This window comes from Adiantum capillus-veneris, chromosome 13 (assembly GCF_014529385.1).
Source record: "Adiantum capillus-veneris isolate H3 chromosome 13, ASM1452938v2, whole genome shotgun sequence".
Classification (NCBI taxonomy): domain Eukaryota; kingdom Viridiplantae; phylum Streptophyta; class Polypodiopsida; order Polypodiales; family Pteridaceae; genus Adiantum; species Adiantum capillus-veneris.
Window position 1 is genome coordinate 111,242,517 of NC_140943.1, and position 18,317 is coordinate 111,260,833.

The 18,317-nt window shown below is 45.9% G+C and overlaps 1 protein-coding gene across 1 annotated transcript in view; it reads left to right on the forward strand.

Moving 5' to 3' along the window:
* Nucleotides 1–1,158: 1,158 nt before the first annotated feature.
* Nucleotides 1,159–18,317, forward strand: part of LOC147444651 (B3 domain-containing protein Os01g0723500-like) — a 108,964-nt gene continuing 91,805 nt past the window's right edge. The window contains exon 1 of the mRNA XM_086527910.1: nt 1,159–1,364. Coding sequence (XP_086384036.1) covers nt 1,248–1,364 — 117 coding nt within the window. The 5' untranslated portion in view covers nt 1,159–1,247. The remainder of the gene's footprint in view (nt 1,365–18,317) is intronic.

Sequence of the window (18,317 nt, forward strand, 5' to 3'; positions counted from 1 at the left end):
GTTGCAAATGTCCAACCACGCTTCCACCTCACTAGCGTCAGACCATGCTATAATCCCATGTAACACCAACCACAACCATTCTAAGAGCGCCATCGACAACTCGTGCTGCATAGGGTGGTCCCTCCTCGAAAAGTGCTTGCATATTCATCGTTGTTGTTGCAAAAGTGGTCTTAGGCAAGGAGCCGTTTAAGGGCACATTTAGACTTCCAAAGGTTGCAAATGTCCAACCACGCTTCCACCTCACTATGTATTCACACAACACGTCTCCACTATGTATTAAGAGCTAAGATCAACCAATTACAAACGTCGAGTTGCTCAACATATTGGTTGCTTAAATTGAGGTGCAGAGCTCATTTGGCTATGCGTGCTTGACGCTGAAAAGCGTGCAAACATTGCTCTCATTCGAGGGGTGAAGACCACCCACCACTGTGGCGAATCATTAGATGCCACGATGGAGGCACGCCATTGTCCAATTGTGTTTTTCAAGCAGTCTAAATCCCCCCTAACCTTCTCTCTTTCTCTCTCTCCCTGTCCGCATCAAAGCGTTGCTCACAAATTTGCATCAAACCTCGAAGGCGAGTGAGAGAAAAGAGACGGAGAAGACCATCGAAGGCACTATTTGCAGGCTAGTCCTGGCCCCTCTCCCTTCCCCGATTGCTGAGAGGCGGTGCGTCTTTGCCTCCCGCCTGGACTTAGAAGGCTCTTCAAGTCCCTCTCAGCTCGTCAAGTTGGCCTCCCTCGTGCAGAATGCATTTTAAGCCAAGTGGCATGCCGGAATCAGCTCCCTCGTAATAGAGTATCTATACTACTTATAATAGGGGGAGGGATTTCGGCCCCGCCTCCGTGCCACGCGTCATAACGTCCTTCAAGTGGCGGGTGTGGCTTGCACTTCGTGCGAGCGAGAGAGAGAGAGAGAGAGAGAGAGAGAGAGAGAGAGAGAGAGAGAGAGAGACTGCTGTACTATAGATAATAGAGTAGTATAGATTTATGAAACGAAAGTTGCATGGGAAGGTTAGTGTTGTGTTCTTTCTTATGCACCCCCAAAAATTTGGTGTCGTGGTTCATTCAACTTCAAAATAAAAGTGCCGTTGCTCTAAACGAGTAGTACACTACGTACGTAGTATAGCGTCTTTGAATGGCGCGAAGAACGGCGATCATCCTAGCAAAATCAATAAGAGGCCCTCACCCGCCATATATTGTCTGCAGCTCTTCCAACCTCTCTCTCTCTCTCTCTCGCACACCCCACAATGCCAGGCAGCTGCCGAGGGTTGAGTGAAACAGCAAATGCAGCTCTACAACGGCGGCCGTCTTTTTGCGCCAGTGTTTCTGAAAGTGTGGAGTCTACTTACTGCGCGCCTTGGTTGGTAGGCAGCTTGATTTGAGAGAGAGAGAGAGAGAGAGAGAGAGAGAGAGCGCACATAAAAGAGTTGTCCTCTGACGCTTATTACCCTTCGTTCCAATTTCACAAGAGAGATATGAGAAATTTTTGGCCTTACAAAGCCACTGTGCTGAAAGAGTGTGTGTGTGTGTGTGTGTGTGTGTGTGAGAGAGAGAGAGAGAGAGAGAGAGAGAGAGAGAGAGAGAGAGAGAGAGAGAGAGAGAGAGAGATAGATATGTGTGCACTGTGGGTTAATAATAACCCAACAATACATTGAAAAAGAAAAAATGGAATCCTCAGTATTCACCCGAAATAAACAACATATTTGCTTTTATGTTGTATGGTGGGTTTTGTGAGGTTCTCTCTAGTTTATATGTTCAATTTTGTCCAAGTGAAATTAAGACAGTGTGTTTGTTATCATGTGAAGTTGAGGCTTGGTTCAAAGATGAGGCTTAAAATATCATACACACAGGCAAAGTATATTTTCTTAGAAAATGCAAAGAGTTTTTGTGTGCCAACAGCAAGGCGGAGCATTGGTGAGCATTAATGTATTTAATCATATGGCCAAAGCATTTCCTGGACCACTTAGAAATGCTTGCATTTGGCAACCTTGTTTGTTCCACAGATACAAAAAATGGGCAGCAAGAGTATGGTAATGTTGACAAGCAAGAACCATGAGTAAGCATCTCCCATGGACACCTCTTAAATATCCAGTCTCCCCCACCTTGTGGAATGGCAGGGGTCCACCAGGCAGTGGACCCTCCATTCCACAAGGTAGCCATGAAACATAGTTGGCATTACAAGGCTCGTGTACCCTGATGAAAGAGCCATAGGTAGCAGGCAATTCTATGAATATTATTGATAGGATTAATGATGCACATCAAATGAAACACACTACATGACAAGGTCTAGGTACACTGCATGAGGACAAGCACTTCCGTGGAAACCATTGAATGGATATTGCCTGATGGGATTGCTAAAAATCCCCTAGTAGCATTCGTAAGCCATATGGTGTAGCCAACCATCGAACAGTCATAAAGCAGTGATCTTACCATTTGATTAACTCTTATGGGATAGAATAAAAAGCTCTCCTTCTGGAAATGCTCACTAGGAGAGCTGAGCTTGTGAGGTTTATCCTCAGCAAAACCCCTGAATATTTCAGACTGACCATTTACAGTGAGGCAAAAAGTAAAAAGAGTCACATCATGATTCATGGAGTGTTTATGTCTGTGAGAAGGTGGAGATTGTTAGAGTTCCTTAGATTTTTGAGGGGTCATCTCTTGGGTAATTTGCCTAGATCTTGGGAGAGGGCCTTTTCATGATTGTGGTTTGGTCTTGGGCAGTAACCGGTGGGTTGGTCAAGTCAGTTTTTTGGCCAGTTTATGCGGGTGCCCTAGTTTTTGGAATATGACCCTCTCATTGATTGGCTTTCAATGATATTTGGGAAGTCGGGTAGCCCATGTCCCCCCCTCTGTGTACAGGAGGCGCAGTCCCCCTTGGTGGCATCACTTGTGGGCAATGTATCCTCTTGAGCAATGCTCACTAGCAGAGCTGAGCTTGTGAGGTTTATCCTCAGCAAAACCCCTGAATATTTCAGACTGACCATTTACAGTGAGGCAAAAAGTAAAAAGAGTCACATCATGATTCATGGAGTGTTTATGTCTGTGAGAAGGTGTTTAGTTCCTTAGATTTTTGAGGGGTCATCTCTTGGGTAATTTGCCTAGATCTTGGAAGAGAGGGCCTTTTCATGATTGTGGTTTGGTCTTGGGCAGTAACCGGTGGGTTGGTCAAGTCAGTTTTTTGGCCAGTTTATGCGGGTGCCCTAGGTTTTGGAATATGACCCTCTCATTGATTGGCTTTCAATGATATTTGGGAAGTCGGGTAGCCCATGTCCCCCCCTCTGTGTACAGGAGGGGCAGCCCCCTTGGTGGCATCACTTGTGGGCAATGTATCCTCTTGAGCAGAGTTTGCCTGCCACTGCAGGATTTGCTGTAGTCACTCTCTCTTCTCTCTCTCCTTCCCACCTCTCCTCCAAGTGTGCTTGTGTGTCTTCATCCATTCTGCTGCATTTTGACATAATATCAGTGCGTAGGCTTGTCAATGCCCAATGCATGTTAAAGAGCTTATCGGAGGGATTGATCAAGGTAAGTTGGTTTTTAGCCAGCAATAGGGCGAGTTGTGGCATTTTCGTCATGGAGAAGTCTCTTCTTCCTGCGAGTTTGCATCTAAAGGGTGTCAAAGTGTAGACGAGCACAGGTGGAGGAGAGAGGTCAGAAGGATAGAGAAAAATGCAAGAGAGGGCGGTCTAGCCAATATTACTTGCATTTTGAAGCTAGACAGCAAGAGAGTGTGGATTAGTAGAGGGGAATGAATTTTTCGAATCCATTTCAATCCAATGTACCTGTCTTGATACAGGAGGTTGGAGATCTACTCTTTAAAGATTTATAGCGGTTGCTACACTTAGATAATGTGTCTAATCAGATGACGAAGAGGGCTACTCTTGAGGCTAAGTTGCCGACTTTGGGTCCTTGGAAGTCTAGGAAGATGCAAGGAATGCTGCATGTGAAATTTCATGCAAGGAAGCTGATTTATTCGAAGCATATGGTGATCATTTTGCTTACTCATCAGACCTCGGAGTATAGTGCTTTCTAATCAGCCTTGATTACTCTAGGGAGGACCATTGCTTTGGAGGAGCTTGTTGTCTTCTATTAGATCAGGAGAACCAGTTTAGAAGGGGCATTGAGGCCTTGACTGGGCAAACATTCACCATAACGAGTTGTTAAGGATGCTACCTTTGCATTTGGTGGAGCTTCCAAACCAGATGTTATTTGTTTTCCTTGTTCTGAACCATGCCATGTTTGGAGGAATTGTCCCAAAAAGTATGATTCGGCTAAGTTGGTATACCATTCAGATTCTAGGGGGTAGCAAGTCTCTCTCGTGCTCCGACATTTTTACACACATTTTATGGATTGCTACTTAACCAGCAGGACCTAGAATTTTAGAGGGGGTTTTCGGGACCACACTTCCGGGAGGATAGTAACCTTGTATCTTTTCTTCAAGCTTAGGCTATTGCTCCAAGTTTCTTAGTATAGCCAAGAGAATCTGTTGAGTCTTTTAAGAATGGTGTGGCTGAGATGCAAAAGGTTGTTCATCTTTGTAATCCTTTGTCTCATGAAACTTCCATGTTGACTTTTGGCATTAAGAGCCGGTTGCTGAAGTGAGTTGGCTTGGCTTGCTCTTGGAGGAGGTCCGCCTCAGCACTAAAGGGCACAGGGTCTTCAATGAAGCCCCGGCCATGGGATCCACGGTGCTAGACTCAAGGCGGGAGTCACGAGACGCATAGGCCTGTCCGATTCCAAAAAAAATAAACTGACAAATAATGCAAACTCTGATAGGGGGGACACATGTCCAAGTTTCTTTATCATGCTTTTGTTTGCCATCGATTTCACATCATGTCCATGGGGGAAGTGGTTAGAGCGCCAACCTCGCGAGGGGAAGGTCGCGGGTTCAAACCAGGGGGATGGGGGGCGCAAGCAGCCCTCGCTTTTTTTCTGAGCATCCAGCACCTCGAGATTCTCGCCTTGAGTTCAGCGTCGTGGATCCCATGGCTGGGGCTTCATTGAAGACCCAGTGCCCTTTAGTGCAAGGGGGAGGCCCGGCTGATCTTCTACCTATCTTGCTATCAGAAGTGGCAGTGGAAAAGGGAAAGAACTCCTTGGCAATAGGAGCACCAAGTATGCCTCTCCTTTGCATTGGACAACCGATACATCTCCTAAAAATGACATGATCAACCTCTCGAAGATGGTAGTAGTAGGAGTCTGAAAAACTGCGGCAAACGCACCCCGGAAAACGGGCAGATGTGCAGAGTCTTGTATCTCTCTTGATTGCAAAGGTTTCCAACAGGGCTTGTCCACTCTCTCTCCTCTTTCTCTCTCTTGGGTTTCTCTCTCCCTTGCTCCCTCTCTCCCCCCATACTCTTGTGTCACCATACCTTCCGTGGCACTTTGACATGGTATCAGAGCCATGCCTTGATGACACTCACCTTGCAATTGAGAGTGCATGAAGGGGCTGTTTTGCTGCAGATTTTCAGCCAGCAGGAGGGCGATTGGTGTCTGCATTTTTGTCGCAAAGACCTCCCTCGGACCTGCATTTTTGCATTGAGAGAGGACTGACAGTGCTTTCCTTCGATTTTTTTGCAAAGACCCTTGAGAACCGTGTTTTTCAGCCGATAGACGACCGAGAAGTACTACTGGTTTTCAACAAGAAGTTGAGTCAAGATTGTGGCTGCATTTTGAAGGCAAGAGGAGGATTGTGTGCAATGGTTTGGACTTGAAACCGGCCCAATACATTTGCTTATTTGCTGTCAGCTACCAACAGTAGTGTTCTGTGCAGTAGATGGGGGCTTATCTTGGATCGATTCAGCCTGGTCTATCTGTCCCTTGCAAAGGAGGTTGGAGATCTCTTCACGGAAGGTTGGAGATCTCTTCACGGAAGGTTGATTGCAACCTTAAGCCCTATTCGTATCTGTCTACAGAGGATTTCCTTCTAACATTGGAGTGTCTTACACATGGCATCAAATAGGATGTTCCTAAGAGTTTTCATGGTGGAGACAACACCATTGATGACACATTGGATGATACCTTGGAACATTTTAGGAGGTCTACTCATGATACAGAGTTGGAAGAGTCACTTGACAGGACAATTGTACTCATTCGAGAGGCACTTGAACATATTCGAAGTATGACCAATGCTCGAGAGATCTTAAACCACTTGGACAAAGATTTCAATAGAATGATGCCTATGAAGAAAGCTCACTTGAAGGTATAATTGCAAACTTTGGACCCTCGGCAATCCAAGAGTATGAAGGATCACATTCACAAGATGCAACAGAGGATTCTTCAGGCTAGGAACTTAATCTCTTTGGAGGATATGGCTATCGACCCGATGACACATCTCACATCAGAGTATAGTGCTCTCTATATAGCCTTAATTACTTCAGGGAAAACCATTTATTTAACATGAGAGGAGCGGATTGCTGACAACTAAGAGTCTCTCTTATCATTCTATGGAGTTTCCATAGATAGGTAAGGTCTAGTTATGGAGGTCTGGATTGAGAGGGGGCTCTGAGACCGAGACCTTTATTGAACAATCATCCAAGATAGCAAAGCAGAAGCAAAAGCAATACAAGGATGATATTTCTTGATCTAGTGAAGGGTCCAAGAAAGAGGTAATGTGTTACACGTGTTGTGATACAAGATATATTTAGAGAAAATGCTCGAAGAGGTTTGAGCCGGAGAATGTTGCATCCAATTCTGATTCTGGTGAGGCAGTTTATATCACCCATGCTGAGGTTGGTTCTCCTACCTTAATCTTCACCATGTAGTCTCAAAGACTTGTGCACTCTAGTCGAATTTCTTTTGTAGCGCCAAGTTGAGGCAGTTGCTCCTACTTCCTCAACAAAGCATAGAGACTTATCCAATCTTTGGAGGATGGTGCCATATGTCAAAGGTTGTACATCTTTATAATACTCGGTCTCAAGACACATGTATATTTGGTTCTAGGATTGAGAGCAATATTATAAAGTAGGTTGACTCGACTCATTCTCAGAGGAGGCGCAACCGACTGTCACGTGACACATCCAACCCTATGTGTCCGTGGACAAGCTACAGCATGACCAGGGTTAAGTTCAGTCAAGTCAGTCTAGAATAGGAAGTGATCTGGCACTTTTGTGAGTCTGTTCGCAGAACGTGCATGACCAGACACTTAGATTAGATGCATATCCTCTGGTTGCACACAGCATGACCATCAGATTCCAATCGGATCCCATCACTAGCATTTTTGCAGTGCATAGACCTATTTTCCCTATTTTTAACATTTTTCACTTATTATTTTTAAGTGACTTTTATTGGGAATTGGGTAGGGCAATTTGCATAAGATAATATATAAGGAAACCAGAGCTAGCACTTTTGGCAGAACAGGCAGCAGGAGCATTGCTCAAGAGGAGCATTGCTCAACAGGCAGCAGGAGCATTGCTCAACAGGCAACTTCTCAGGCAAGATCACCAAGACCCGCTGGCGTTTTTCCCCTCAAGGTTAAGCATCAGCGATTTTCAGCCCCTTTGGACAGCGCTTTCAGCCCCCTTGGACAACGTTTTCCCAGCAGCATTCCCATCGCAAGTTAGCCAGCAGATCAGCGTTTTTAGACCCCTCAGCTCCAGCGTTTTTATAGCAGTATAACCAGCGTTTTTACAGCAGTATAACCAGCATTTTGCAGCAGTAGAACCAGCGTTCTTCTCAGCCCCAAGCAGCGTTTTCAGCAAGGCTCTTCAGCAAAGCACTAAGCACACAGATCAGCCCCATTCGAGGCGACAAGAACCAATCCACAGGATTCAGTTTTCAGCCTTAGCTTCGTCATCGTCGTCCGCACCGTCGACCTCGGCATAGCAATACTTAGACTCATTGCAGTTTTCAGCCCCTTAGCATTCTCAGATTCAGTCCGTCTTGTCGTCGTCGTCGTCGACATCGTCGGCAAGTCCAAAGCATTGTAGAGATTTGTGCAATCAATAGCATAGACCTCTCTTGCCATCGAGAGAGGGGCCCTTGGAGGAGGGTTTTACAACATCCCTGGTGTCGTATTCTCTTTTCTCTCTGTCTCTCAGACTCATGCACCTTCATTCACAGTGTTTATCCACTTTGTTTGTGTCCACTTCACTCTCTCACTAAAGGAACGGAAGGCTCTCCCTTCCGTAAGTAAAAGGAATCCTTGAGCACAGTTCGGAGCACTCATCTTGAGCAAAGTTCAACATTCACTTCCGCTGCACCTTACATTGGGATCAGAGCTTTGGTAGTGTTCTGTATCACTCAAGGAAAGAATCACAAGAACCACATAATTTATTTTGCTTGTTGCGGTTGCACGTAACCCAAGTTCTCTTGGGCGTGCCGATTCCTAATCGTGTTTTTGAAGAGTGACAGGAAACCCAAGAAAGAAGGGCTTGTCCAACCTCCCCTTGTGCCTCTTTTCACTCATTGAGAGCGGACCGTGCACTTAGCAGCCGGCCAATCGACGTGAGGTAGGAAAAAGCAACCTTGGTGTGAGCGCAAGGCCGCCAAGTGGTGCGCTTGCAGAAAAGAGCAAAACTCGGGTGAAGAGAAGATCCTTCTCTAACACAGATTGCAAGCTAAAGAAGAAGCTTAAGATCCTCAAGAAACTCAATAACCCAAGATCCACAAGAACCCAAGTTCCTCGTGAACTTAAGAACCCAAGACTTCAGTGGATGGTCATCACCCGAAGCGGAATGGATACTTCGCATGGAGTTGGTGAGCATGGGAGTGGCGAAGAAGAGTTTTCCCCACCAGGAGGTTTTTTTGACCCTCCCCCTTCCCCATCTACGCAAAGGATTGCACTAACTCCTATGGAGGCTTTTGACATGATGATGATGGACATGAAGGTAGAACGTGAAGCAAGACAAGCAGAAAGAAAGGCCGACTTTGAGCGTGAGCGTGAGCAAGCGCGCTTGGCGGCCGAACAGAGAGTTCAACAGATGCAAGAGTTGTTCCAACTCTTTTCTAGTGTGCAGGCACAGATTGCAAAGGATCAGGAGAAGGAGACTCTCTCAGTCTCTTCTTTTCCAAAGCACAACACACAGGATTTGCATAATGATTTGAATGAGAATGATAAGCATGATGATTTGCATGATCAAGATGTGATTTCTCACAAGCATGATGATTTGCAGGACGATGATGTGATTGTTCACAAGGATGATGTGTTAGTTGATACTTTCTCTAGTGAAGCTAACCTCATTGCAAATTCGATCGATCACGAAGAACCGATCTTGGCTCTCGAGCCTAGGTCCAAAGAACCCCCACAGGAAGTATTATGTGTTCGAATGATTAGTCAGCACGTATTGTTCGAGTGTTTCATTCATGATCGTTTTCTATATTTTAGTCACCGTCTTTATGTACTCCCTTTTCCTAGGCATGACATATTGTACGTTGAGCACGTTTCAGTCATGAATGAGCACGGATGTATGCGGATTGTTCATGGAAAGCTGAAATGTTTGCATTCAAGGAAGTCACATTCCATGTCTATTCCTTGGCATGAGACAGTCGTAGAAAGAGCACAAGAAAGATTGAGCATCAAGCATGGGCATGTCCATTGTGATTTTCCACAATTGATTGATTTAGATCAGAAACACAAGATTCACTCTCATTGTTTGTGTGTGTGTGGTGAATGGGTTGGCACTCCATCTATTTGTTCATCTACATTACATGCACAGTCTTTAAAGAAGACGAGATTTTCTCCACTCACTTTACATGGAATGGGTATGTTCATGTTTTTGTGTTGGAAGTGGTTTCAGGAATTTTCAGCCTCGGAGATTCTTGAAGAAGAGAGACGCATGACTATAGACGAAGTTGAAGCATCGAAGGAGCCACAGATGACTTTGTGTCGCTTTCGGTCTGGCCCAAAGAAGCAAGCGTTGCGCAAACCTTTATGAAGTTCAAGTATCGCATGACCCACACATCAGAGTAGGCCGGCGAAGAGTCCTTTCTAGGATTCCAGACCCTGTTGGCGATCTCCCTCGATGCCATACAGTTCGGTACCAGTACCTTACTTCAAAAAGGAGGGGATGTCCCATTACACATCCAACCCTATGTGTCTGTGGACAAGCTACAGCATGACCAGGGTTAAGTTCAGTCAAGTCAGTCTAGAATAGGAAGTGATCTGGCACTTTTGTGAGTCTGTTCGAAGAAGGTGCATGACCAGACACTTAGATTAGATGCATATCCTCTGGTTGCACACAGCATGACCATCAGATTCCAGTCAGATCCCATCAGTAGCATTTTTACAGTGCATAGACCTATTTTCCCTATTTTTGACATTTTTCACTTATTATTTTTAAGTGACTTTTGTTGGGAACTGGGTAGGGCAATTTGCATAAGATAATATATAAGGAAATCAGAGCTAACACTTTCTGGCAGAAGAGGCAGCAGGAGCATTGCTCAACAGGTAACTTCTCAGGCAAGATCACCAAGACCCCTGGCGTCTTTCCCCTCAAGGTTAAGCGTCAGCGATTCTCAGCCCCTTTGAACAGCCCTTTCAGCCCCCTTGGACAGCATTTTCCCAGCAGTATTCCCATCGCAATTTAGCCAGCAGATCAGCGTTTTTAGACCCCTCAGATCCAGCGTTTTTACAGCAGTGGAACCAGCGTTTTTACAGCAGTATAACCAGCGTTTTGCAGCAGTAGAACCAGCATTCTTCTCAGCCCTAAGCAGCGTTTTCAGCAAGGCTCTTCAGCAAAGTACTAAGCACACAGATCAGCCCCACTCGAGGCAACAAGAACCAATCTACAGCATTCAGTTTTCAGCCTTAGCTTCGTCATCGTTGTCCGCACCGTCGACCTCGGCATAGTAGTACTTAGACTCATTGCAAATTTCAGCCCCTTAGCATCCTCAGATTCAGCCAGTCTTGTCGTCGTCATCATCGTCGTCGTCGACATCGTCGGCAAGTCCAAAGCATTGTAGAGATTTGTGCCATCAATAGCATAGACCTCTCTCGCCATCGAGAGAGTGGCCCTTGGAGGAGGGTTTTACAACATCCCTGGTGTCGTATTCTCTCTCTATCTCTCAGACTCATGTACCTTCATTCACAGTGTTTATCCACTTTGTTTGTGTCCATTGCACTCTCTCACTAAAGGAACGGAAGGCTCTCCCTTCCGTAAGTAAAAGGAATCCTTGAGCACAGTTCGGAGCACTCATCTTGAGCAAAGTTCAACGTTCACTTCCGCTGCACCTTACACCGACCTATTTTTCTTTCTAAAGCATATAGCTATTGACGTTCCTACATGACATGGTGTACAAGCGGTGGAGCTCTAAGCCTATATGGTTGTCACAGATTCCATGGACTTGGCAGACACCAATGGCACTGTGCGCACTTATTTTCCAATGGCGAACAAGATTGTTCATCCTTGTGCTCTACGAGCTTCTGTTGAGAGGTGGTATGCTTGATGATGTGGTGGACCAGATTTCTTCGTCACTCTTTGTTGCCTGTAAATGCCTTGATTTGGTGTGCACCAAGGAATTGAGAGGGGTTGTTAGAGTTTGGAGGTTATCCCTTGGTTTGCCGCCTCGATCTAGTGAGATAGAGCTTCTTTGGGGCTAGAGGCTCTGCTAGGATCTAGGCTGTTAGAGTTTCACCGATGGTGGCTCCAATATCTCCCGGGAGTAGTTTAGGGAGTGAGGGTTGTGTTGTGGCTGTGCCCGGTCGTAATTGAGGTAGACATACCTTTTCCGACGGTACGAGCCATGTATACGTCCAAGCTGACATGAGACAAGACCCCCCATTCCTAGGGTTTCCTAGGATCATAGTCAATTTCTGCATTCTATGCTGCCCTAGGCCCATGCAGTGGGCTGCTCGAGTTCAAAGGCTGATTCAGAGGAGTTCTATTGCGGTAGATCGGATATCTTTTGGTTGCTCGTGTCGAGAGGAGCAATTATAGCCTTTATCATCATCTGATTCACCTTCTCTGTTGCACCTTTGACATGGTATCAGAGCCAAGGCCCGCATTTGAGTCGGATTGGTGATCTGTGCGAGTTTGTGGTGCTGAATTTTTGCGACAAGAGGAGCGTACTGATAGTTGTTGATGTTTTTTTTCACCCTCTTGAGGCTCATTCAAAGTTGTTGTCGGTTGATTTGAAGAACCCTCTTCATCACAACCCATCCTAGCCTCTTCACATGTCCAAGTTCTCCTCGATGCTGGAGCAGGTTAATGATTCTTATATGAACTTGGCCCGAGATGAAGAGGTACGAGAAGAGGTCGACAATGATGGAGCAATGAATGATTAGGAGTGGGGAGATTGGTCCCAGTTCTACTTTGGTGTAGGTGATCAACCAATCAAGATCCCCATCCTTCCCACCTATCCTACTAATTGACAATTGAATGGCGACAACCATTCCATTTAGACAGCGACTATGATGGCGGTCTCTTTGACGCACACGAGCTTGGAGGCTTTGTTAGTAGAACTTTCAAAAGCCAAAATATTCAGCGATTGAAGCTTTGCGAGTTTGTCAATGCTCGGATTCTATCATTCATTATCCTGAACAGTACACCGTCCATCATTAGTCTCATCCAATTGATGAAGGACACGAAGATGATCTGGGGTCGACTTGCCTTATTATATGATCGAGTGTCTTTGGAGGTGTAGTTGTGGACCTTGGATGCCGAGTAGACTTCCATGAGGGACCATATCAACAAGATGCAGGAACCCCAACAGGAGATACTTCAGATGGGCAAGAGGATTAGTTCGGATGTGCTATGGGCTGATTTGCTAATATTGATGATGGGCTGAAAATTGAAAACGCTGGTGTTGATGATGTGCGGGAGGCTAATCTGATGTTGTGGCTGTTGCTAGTAGAAACGCTAGAGGTATTGGAATGATGTTCGTACTTGTACTGTCAGTACTGATATGGTTGGAGAGGTGACCCCCAAGGTCACCTATATAGGTAAAAAAGGCTGGGTCAAGAAGGATGCATGAAGATCTCACGATTTGCCTTTAAAATGCTGGCTAATATTGTCAATTATTATAAAGTTAGAAATCCATTATAGAAGGTGCTTCGCATGCAGTTATTACCTAGGCTTGGTACTAATGGTGATGTACCTAGCAGACACTAATTGTGCTCATGTTTTACTGATAGTTGCCTTTCTCAACGCTGACCTAGAGGAGGTGTATGTGAAGCAACATCAAAGATTCTCAATTCCAGGATCAAGTGACAAATTTTATGGGTTGTGGAAGGCTCTTTATGGCCTTAAGAAAGCTCCTCGAGCATGGTACCAGAAGATTGGTTCTTTCTTTCTACGACATTCCTTTCATCATTTTCTACAGAGCCGGATTTGTATCTAAGATCTTTGGATATGAAAATAGTGTGCATGCACGCGCAAGAGAGAAATGAAATGTAATATTAACGTCTTCAAAAGGCCAAAATGACCTATGAGACCAAAAGGTTACATGTGGTGAATCTAATACCAGGTCTGGGTACAAAAAGTACAAAGAACTGAAAAGAAAAATAGGGGTCGGGGTGGGGTGAAAGCTGATACAAAGGGGTTACATAGGGTGGGTGAGCTGATACAATGGAGATCTCTGACGGAAGGGGCATCATATACATATACATCAGTATCCAAAAGGACGGCTCCTATGTTGCACCAGTATGGTATGGATACTCCGTCGCAATCTGCGTCAATGTAAAGAGTGCCCCCTCATCCGTGTGCCCCCAACTCTGTCTCCCGATCAAGCAGTATGCCTCTGGTGCCTTTGGAGCTGCTTTGCTGTGGGGACTTCTCGAACTCCTCTATCTGTGACTGAAAGAAAGAGAGAGAGAGAGAGAGAGAGAGAGAGAGAGAGAGAGAGAGAGAGAGAGAGGAGGAGGGGGGGGGGAGGGGGGGGGGGGGGATTCCCAAGGGAAGCAACCGCCACGTGGTGGGCCTTGACGTAGTGGATTGATTTTCCACAGTGACGAGAAACTCTCCACCTTAAGCAACCACCGTACTTTAACTACGGTGGTCGCTTAAGGTTTACAAAACCCCTCTCCTCTTTGGTCACATTCCCACTTCTGGAGGATCCGCCTATTATCCATCAACATGAAGCCCGTCAAGACGGCTGTTCTTTCTTCCTATGACATTCCTTTCATCATTCTCTACAAAGCTGGATTTGTATCTAAGATCTTTAGATATGGAGAGAGAAATGAAATGATATATTAACGTCTACAAAAGGCCAAAATGACCTATGAGACCAAACTGATTAAAATGGTGAGTCTAGTACCAAGTCTGGGTACAAACAAAGAAAACTATAAACTAGAAACTGAGATAGGAGTGCTACCGACTCCTATGGGTGGCTGGTAAGCTGAGCGGGGGGGGGAGGGGGGTGGGGGGGGATTCCCAAGGGAAGCAACCGCCACGTGGTGGGCCTTGACGTAGTGGATTGATTTTCCACAGTGACGAGCAACTCTCCACCTTAAGCAACCACCGTACTTTAACTACGGTGGTCGCTTAAGGTTTACAAAACCCCTCTCCTCTTCGGTCACATTCCCACTTCTGGAGGTTCCGCCTATTATCCATCAACATGAAGCCCGTCAAGACGGCTGTTCTTTCTTCCTATGACATTCCTTTCATCATTCTCTACAAAGCTGGATTTGTATCTAAGATCTTTAGATATGGAGAGAGAAATGAAATGATATATTAACGTCTACAAAAGGCCAAAATGACCTATGAGACCAAACTGATTACAATGGTGAGTCTAGTACCAAGTCTGGGTACAAACAAAGAAAACTATAAACTAGAAATTGAGATAGGAGTGCTACCGACTCCTATGGGTGGCTGGTAAGCTGAGCAATGGTATAATGCCATAAAGGTACAAAATGGGGATAAGTGTCACCATGATACAATATAGTAGTAGCATGAGGTCTATCCTGATCGACACTCTGGGTGTCGTGCTAGAATCCTATGGATCCTCTGCCGCAATCTCCATCGGTGCGGCGTGGCTCCCCTCCTCAATCGTGGTCGTATCGATCTCCCCAACTCTATAGCTCGGTCAATGAGAGTACCACTGGTGAGTGTATGGGTGGGAACCGAGCCCTGTGGTGGTTGTGGCTCCTTTGCCTCTGTGGTACTCGGACTGAAGAAATCTGAGATGCGTCTCTGGGACTGTCTCTGTCTATGCCCTCTCAATAGAGAGTCTCTATGTCTCTGTATCTCAAGTAGAAATAATTCGAGACATCTCTGATCCTGATATCTCATGACTCTATGTAACGAGTCAAAACCATCTCTGAGAGAGAGAGAGAGAGAGAGAGAGAGAGAGAGAGAGAGAGAGAGAGAGAGAGAGAGAGAGAGAGAGAGAGAGAGAGAGAGAGAGAGAGAGAGAGAGAGAGAGAGAGAGAGAGAGATGAAATGAAATGTTATATTAACGGCTTTGAAAGACCAAAATGTCCTATGAGACTAGAAAGTTACAATTGGTGAATTTGATATCATGTCTGAGTACGGAAAGTACAAAGAAAGTACAAAGAACTAACACTAGAAACATTACGGAAATGAATCTGAAGCTGATTCGGAATTTTGATTTGGGAGGGGGGATGTTGGTGGGTTCAAATGAAATCTCTCATCGGTCGCTGTCGAATCTCATCCACATCCTCCATTGTTAGTACTCTTGTTGGGCGTCTTGCATGTCGAGCTAGAGTAATCTGTATCTTCTATTGCACCCTTCGTCCATGGTGGAAGAGTGGGCATTTGGATTTGCCTAGCTCCATGGCTCTGTCAATCAACGTACCTCTAGAGTGGGTGGGCTCTGAGATCTGCTGTGGTGACTGCTCCTCTGCCTCTCCCCTGGCTTGTGTAAAGAAATCTGTGATTCATCTCTGAGACTGTCTCTCCCCTGATGTCCTCAGCAAGCTCTCCCTGAGTCTGCGTATCTCTACCAAGAACAATCCAAGACATCTCTGATCCTCGTATCTCATGACTCTAGAAAATGGTGCGAAGCCCTCTCTGAACAGACAGTGGAAGCGGCCGCGTATCTTATAGTACGCCGGGCAATGTCATGTGTAGTGCAGCTCTGTCTCTGGTTCTAAGTGACATAGGTGACATATCCTGGCCCCTCGTGGCACCCCTCAAAATCGGCCAATCTCGATCTGGAGCTGATGTGAGGATGTGCATATATGCCCAATAGCGCATCGTATCCCATGAGATAAGTGCGTATCAATGTATGCAGGCCTAGTCACAAAACCGTCCTCCGTGAGTTGGAGAAGATGCTCTCTGTAAAAGGCCATCTTCGTTCCCAACTCATGTGTCGGCTGTATCCATGTGCTCTTGGTATCTAGCTGAATCAGATGATGACGTATGAGTTTGGTCATCTCTATCCGTGTGAGAGACAGGGAGGGTGCATTTAGGGAGTATTGAAACGGAGGCAATCTATCCATGCTGAAACCATGTGATTGAAACCATGCTGCCATCTGTCCACACCAACATGTTGTATCTCCTTGTAGCGCTAGTTGTCGAGATGACTCCAAGGCAACCGAGCATATCTGTCCCTGGGGAGATCCCATAAACTGTTGATAAAGGATACTGATCTAGTCAATGCCTCAACCACGAGGGGGGGGGGGGCGGCTAGCTCGGCTCGGATAATCTCATGCGGCACTGAGGCCTTAGCCCGAATCATCCGAGCGATCCATAGAGACCAGAGGCCTCTCCATACATCTCCATCCATCTGTGTTGCCAGATCTCCCATGATGGTCTACTGAGGGTCCCCATACCTGAACTCCGTAGAGCATAGCTGAGGTCACTAGAGTGTCAAAAAGCCATAGCTTTGTTCGCGGTTCCTGAAACGGAACCTGCGAGCACATCCTCTCCAGTCCTCCCAAGGCTGCATATGCTCTTGTCAGTCTAGTCTCTGATGCTCTCCTCAGTGAAAACACTGGTCCACCGAAAACTATCCCAAGATAGGTATATGCATATGTGTACTCCACAATCTCCCGGCCATACGTAAATGTGGTGGCCATACGTAAATGTGGGTGCTGACCTCCTGGCCCATTGTGGTGTGGTGTTGAACACCATAACCTTGGTTTCCCCAAGGTTGACAGACAATCCACTGTCATGAGCAAATTTATCCAAAGCATCTAAATGACGCTGCATCCCCTCTCGAGAATCAGAAATCAACTCAATATCATCAGCATATAGTAATAACGGAATCCATGTCCCTGCTAGGTGAGCCCCTCTGTCTCCCTAACACTCTACATAGTTTGAAAACTCGTCCAGATACATCCCAAAAAGAGTCGGAGATAGGGGGCATCCCTGCTTCACTCCAATAGTGGAGTGGACTATGTCAGACATTCCCTCAGTAGTGCATACCCGCCCCATACTGTCCTATATAATGCCAGAATACCCCATATCAACTCTATAGGCACACCCATACCCTGTAGTCTGCGTATAAGTCTGGCTCTCGGCACTATGTCAAAGGCTTTGCGGAAATCCACAAAGCTACAGTAGATCCTCTTGCCATGGTGTCTACCCTCCTCAATAATAGCTCTAAGTGTCAGAATCTGGTCAAGAGTGGAGAAACCTCTCCTGAATCCTGCTTGCCCTGGTGCTCGTATGCCCTCTCGCTCTGCCCATCAACTCAGCTCCTGCTCAAGGACGGATGCATACAGCCTAGCCAATGTGTGACCAACCATGATGGTGCGATAATTTTCGGGAGTCACGGGATCTCCTGACTTGAAAATAGACACAATCGTAGACATACTCCAAGTCTCAGGAAAGCCTTTATACATGGCTCGATTAAAAGAGAAATTAAATGAAATGTTATATTAACGTCTTCGAAAGGCCAAAATGACCTATGAGACCAAAAAGTTACAATTGGTGAATCGGATATCATGTCTGAGTACGGAAAGTACAAAGAACTAACACTGAGTACGAAAAGTACAAAGAACTAACACTAGAAACATTAAGAAAATGAATCTGAAGCTGATTTGGAATTGAGATTTTGGGGGGGGGGGGGGGGGGGGGTTCAAAAGAAAGCTCTCATAGGTCTCTGTCAAATCTCATCAACATCCTCCATGGTCAGTACTCTGGTTGGGCGTCTTGCATGTCGAGCTAGAGTGATCTGTATCTTCTGCTATAGCCTTCATCGATGGTGGGAGACCCCTCGATGTCATGGGCGTATGGATCTGCCTAGATCAATGGCTTGGTCAATCAACGTACCTCTAGGGTGGGGGGGCTCTGAGGTCTGCTATGGTGACTGCTCCTCTGCCTCTCCCCTGGCTTGTGTAAAAAAACATGTGATTCGTCTCTGAGACTGTCTCTCCCCTGATGTCCTCAGCAAGCTCTCCCTAAGTCTGCGTAGCTCTAGCAGGAACAATCCGAGACATCTCTGATCCTCGTATCTCTTGACTCTAGAAAATGGTC